Source organism: Protomyctophum bolini (assembly GCF_963924005.1).
Source record: "Protomyctophum bolini genome assembly, chromosome: 8".
Lineage (NCBI taxonomy): Eukaryota > Metazoa > Chordata > Actinopteri > Myctophiformes > Myctophidae > Protomyctophum > Protomyctophum bolini.
Window position 1 is genome coordinate 370,001 of NC_137869.1, and position 5,607 is coordinate 375,607.

The 5,607-nt window shown below is 42.9% G+C and overlaps 1 protein-coding gene across 1 annotated transcript in view; it reads right to left on the bottom strand.

The window, feature by feature from the left end:
- Positions 1–5,213, bottom strand: part of dph5 (diphthamide biosynthesis 5) — a 12,014-nt gene extending 6,801 nt beyond the window's left edge. The window contains exons 1-3 of the mRNA XM_080770889.1: positions 4,356–5,213; positions 2,185–2,309; positions 21–129 (exon numbers count right to left, since the gene is read on the bottom strand). Coding sequence (XP_080627015.1) covers positions 21–129; positions 2,185–2,309; positions 4,356–4,490 — 369 coding nt within the window. The 5' untranslated portion in view covers positions 4,491–5,213. The remainder of the gene's footprint in view (positions 1–20; positions 130–2,184; positions 2,310–4,355) is intronic.
- Between the last annotated feature and the right edge of the window lie 394 nt (positions 5,214–5,607).

Here is a 5,607-nt window from a genome sequence, read left to right on the forward strand (position 1 = left end):
AGGGTAGGGGGTTATGGTACCTGTAGTCCAGAACATCCCACAGCGTTCATGATGGAGGCGTTGTGAACCACCCGGTATGGTATCCCACACTGCACTGCTCTCAGAACCAGGTCGCTGTGGGTCGTTGCACTGTTGAGACAGACACGCACGCACGCACGCACGCACGCACGCACACACGCACGCACGCACGCACACACACACGCACACACACACACACACACACACACACACGCACACACACACACACACACTCATAAACGGACAATAATCAAAGAAATTCCATGAATTGTAAAGTGAAAATAGCAGATCTACAAGTTCATGCCACGCTGTCTCTCTCTCTCTATCTCCCTCTCTCTCTCTCTCTCTCTCTCCCTCTCCATCTCCCTCTCTCTCTCTCTCTCTCTCTCTCCCTCTCTCTCTCTCTCTATCTCCCTCTCCATCTCCCTCTCTCTCTCTCTCTCTCTCTCTCCCTCTCTCTCTCTCCCCAACCCTGTAATTATCGTCATAAAGAATCTCCGGTCAGCTCAACAGGCTGATGTCAGCCTTCTGGAGGAAACCACAGGCCTTCTGCATGTCCTTCTGCTCAGAGAAACCCACAGGCCTTCTGCTCAGACCTCAACACATGGAGGCAGCCAGAATGCATTCTGTTATCATCTCTCCTTCTGCTCAGACCTCAGCACATGGAGGCAGCTTCTATCATTCTATCCTTCTATCCACTAGACCAGAATACATTCTGTTATCATCTCTCCTTCTGCTCAGACCTCAACACATGGAGGCAGCTTCTATCATTCTATCCTTCTATCCACTAGACCAGAATACATTCTGTTATCATCTCTCCTTCTGCTCAGACCTCAACACATGGAGGCAGCTTCTATCATTCTATCCTTCTATCCACTAGACCAGAATACATTCTGTTATCATCTCTCCTTCTGCTCAGACCTCAACACATGGAGGCAGCTTCTATCATTCTATCCTTCTATCCACTAGACCAGAATACATTCTGTTATCATCTCTCCTTCTGCTCAGACCTCAACACATGGAGGCAGCTTCTATCATTCTATCCTTCTATCCACTAGACCAGAATACATTCTGTTATCATCTCTCCTTCTGCTCAGACCTCAGCACATGGAGGCAGCTTCTATCATTCTATCCTTCTATCCACTAGACCAGAATACATTCTGTTATCATCTCTCCTTCTGCTCAGACCTCAACACATGGAGGCAGCTTCTATCATTCTATCCTTCTATCCACTAGACCAGAATACATTCTGTTATCATCTCTCCTTCTGCTCAGACCTCAGCACATGGAGGCAGCTTCTATCATTCTATCCTTCTATCCACTAGACCAGAATACATTCTGTTATCATCTCTCCTTCTGCTCAGACCTCAACACATGGAGGCAGCTTCTATCATTCTATCCTTCTATCCACTAGGCCAGAATGCATTCTGTCTTATCATCTACAGTATTTACTACACATCTCCTGGTGGAGAAACCACATCATCATCATCATCATCATCATCACCGACACCATCCTTCTATAGTCTATACATCATTCATATCCCCTTGTAATGTCATTCATGTGTAATGTCATGTTTTATGTTGTGTCTAACCCTAACCCCAGGAAGACTACTGTATCCGCTGCTAATGGAGATCCTAATAAAACTCTACATCCATCCAGGCCACATCACTGTTGACTGTTCCGTCTTATCCACAACCATTGGTAAGCGACAGAAACAATTAAAGGGATAGTTCAGATTTTATTTAACTTAAGCTGCATGAAATACATATGAAATTGCAACATAGTGGTTGCAACTGTATTCATTGACCAGAGTCCCGTGGTGGGAGTTCTGCTCTGGTTTTGGTCAATATTAAATTAAGTAGTTCCGGTCATTTTGTGCGGGGCACTGGGGCACTCTGTTCATTGTGTCCATATCACTACGCCCAAAAAATAGTTCCATGTGATAGAGGGGTCAAAGTTGAACGAAAGTTGTGCTAATATTTTAGAAATGGGTCAACAATACAAATTACGTTAGTTTTGTGAATTTATTTACTTTTACTGCGTGGCCCCCTGTGCCCCCAGTGCCATTAAGGCTTAATTGTGTAAGTGTTGTTACTGTTGTTAACTCATGGCTGAGTGCGTGCGTGCGTGCGTGCGTGCGTGCGTGCGTGCGTGCGTGCGCTCACCCAAAAGGATCTCCCACCACCAGAAAAGCCACGTCAGAAACATCGGCTCCTTTAAGGATCTCATCAGCTCCTTGTTCCACCATCTCTCTGTCCGCTACGATCAGCTTTATGCCGTAATACTCCTCCTGAAACATATCAATACATGATCAATACATGATCAATACATGATCAATACATGATCATCACCTCCTTGTTCCACCATCTCTCTGTCCGCTATGATCAGTTAGTCCCTGCTCATAGAACATTTCATGGTAGGGGTTCAATGCCTTGCTCAAGGGCACTTCAGCGGTGGTAATTTTAACGTGCCGGTCCGGGGATACGAACTAGCAACCTTCCGATATCAAGACCGCTCCGCAAACCGCTTTGTCACCCTCTACAGACATGGAAGAGAGGACATAGAACCTGGCCCCATCAGAAGGCCAGGTGTAGTTGAAGAGAGGACATTAAAGCTGGCCATCAGAAGGCCAGGTGTAGAGAAGCAGATTGTATTGTCTGCCAAGGAACTATGTGTCTGTCACAAATAAAAGTTCTGTCCTGCAAGCCCATGTCATGTCAACAACACAGACAAGGCAGCTGTGCGCGAGGTGAGTCCTGCAAATTAAATTGACCCAGCAGGGCTCGAAATTAACTTTTTTACTTGGTAGCACTGGTGCTCCCAAATTCAGAATGAAGGAGCACCAGAAAAAAATTAGGAGCACCCACCAAAATTTTACGAGCACCAATATGTAATCGATTTTTTACATTCATTATTATTACACTTGTAGCCTACAACAGTGGTTCCCAACATTTTTCATGTCAAGCACCCTCAAATTGACACTCATTAGCCCACGGACCCCCATTTGAAAATATATGCCAGGGACCCCCATATGAGAAGATTTTTACGGCTCTAGCAGTGATTTTCAGTTATTTACATTTCAAGGACCCCCAGTTTGACCTGAATTAGGCTACCGTTCCCCATTTCTATCTCTGGGACCCATAAAATCAAAGTTAATTTAACTGAGTGTACAAATGTACAGTGAAATTGGTTTACCCATAGTATGTAGTATACACTCTCAGAGTTTCAGACCCATAAGGGTCCATTTGGTTCCTAACTATCATATTTAACCGAGGACCCCTAGGGATCCCCGGACCCCACTTTGGGAACCACTGGCCTACAAGCCAGTTGGTATGAGATGCTATTTTTGTGGCAATAAACCAGTTGAAAATATAATTAAATTCTAAATACTCTGCTATAATTTCTGAATGTGTAAATGGCTACAAAACCCTTTGTTTTATGTAGGCCTGCTTTTTGATTGAAGTAAAAAAAAATATATATATATATATGTATATATACTGTATATATTTATGAGAAGTTATTTTCATAACGTCATCATAAATGTGTGTGTGTGTGACTCCACACATTCCATTCAATTGAGCCCTTTTGTTGTCTCTCACAGCTGAGGACCTCAGGTCCAGCTGATGTTGATCACCCAATCAGTCCACGGACTGACGGGAGGTTAGAGGAAGTAGAAGAAGCCAAGGAGATATTTCTTTAAACAATCATAACTCTGGACAGGAATGGACTAGGAACTTACTTTTTTTTTTACATGCTCAGATCTTTATGCTCTACAAGTTTAAATCATCTCGCGGGACGGAACCGGCCCGCGACACTTTCGGTCGCGATCGTTTTGGTCGCACTACAGTAATTATATGCAGTAGCACTGGTGCGCCCAGTTATATTTTGAGATCGCACAGATTAAAATTCAGGCGCATTTGCGACCAAAATGGTCGCTATTTCGAGCCCTGCCCAATATTATTTTGTACAACCTAGCAAAGCATAAGATAATGGTTTGGAGAATAGGCTGGTCTCTCTTTTTACAAGAGATAAGCCATTGCATAGGCCTACAGGTTCTTAAACTTTTTAATTTCAAGGACCCCCATAAGTCTGAGAGTAAAACCAGATGGACCCATAAGAGTAGGCCATTTATGGCCTACTAGTGTGCAACAAGCAAGTATGCACTCGGCAGAGTGCAGTTCTAGTTAAACATTATATTTAATATTAAACATCATATTAACAGTATAACTCACCAGAGCCTCCTGCCCTCCGGTCATTACAGAGGTGTATGACTACAGATAGACTCTTATTAAACATAATATTTCATATTAAACATCATATTAACAGTATAACTCACCATAGCCTCCTGCCCTCCGGTCATTACAGAGGTGTATGACTCCAGATAGACCCGTTCACATCTCCTCACCACCTCTAGACCTTTCACTGTGATGTCTTTAACATCTCCTAACCCTAAACCTACCAGATATAACATGATGCTGAGCTCACCGTGTTACCCTTCTGTTACTGAGAAATAACCTTACACTGCTGTTCTGTTACTGAGAAATAACCTTACACTGCTGTTCTGTTACTGAGAAATAACCTTACACTGCTCTTCTGTTACTGAGAAATAACCTTACACTGCTGTTCTGTTACTGAGAAATAACCTTACACTGCTCTTCTGTTACTGAGAAATAACCTTACACTGCTGTTCTGTTACTGAGAAATAACCTTACACTGCTGTTCTGTTACTGAGAAATAACCTTACACACCAACCTTACTGCAGTGATCCTTATTGTCCTTATTGATCCTTATCCTTACTGTTATTAACCTACCAGATACAGCATGCTGTTAATAATGATAATATACTGATAAATAACCTTACACTGCTGTTACTGTTACCCTACCAGATACAACGTGATGTTTCTATGATCTGAAAACACTAAATGACTACTATAATGTCTCTGATAAATACCTTAAACACTGACAAACTACTGCTGCAAACAGCCAGGCTGCTGCTGACGCTAATGTTACTGTTAATGCTACGGATAAACATCTAGTTATTAACGTCACTATATTAACCTTATAGTAGTTAAACCATCGCTCCAACCAGCTGATATTAAACTAAAACGTGTGTTTATTTATTTCAGTCCAAACTAAACTAATCATCATTTCTCCTGCTGCTGCGGTTCACGTGTTTACAAAAGCCATTGGACCAACCCGCTCTACGGTCTGCCGTAAAACTGACTGACAGGAGGAGGAGTCACGACAGTCCGTCTGGTTGGTTGGTCGTCATGGTAACGCATCGCCCACGGCGTCACTTTTTAGGACCGAGGCGTTTGATTGGCCGGCTGTGCTGTCTGTCAATGTGTTGACCGGAACACTTTGTGTTTATTATTATTAATAATAATAATAATAATTATCACAGTTTGTGATAATTATCACATATACTTACATAAAAGTGATTTAAATAGATATAGACATAACGGAAGTTTGTCACTCTGTCTCTCTCTCACACACGCATGCACACACACACACACACACACACACACACACACACACACACGGTGTCTCTCTCTCTCTCTCTCTCTCTCAGTGTTGTGGTAAACAGG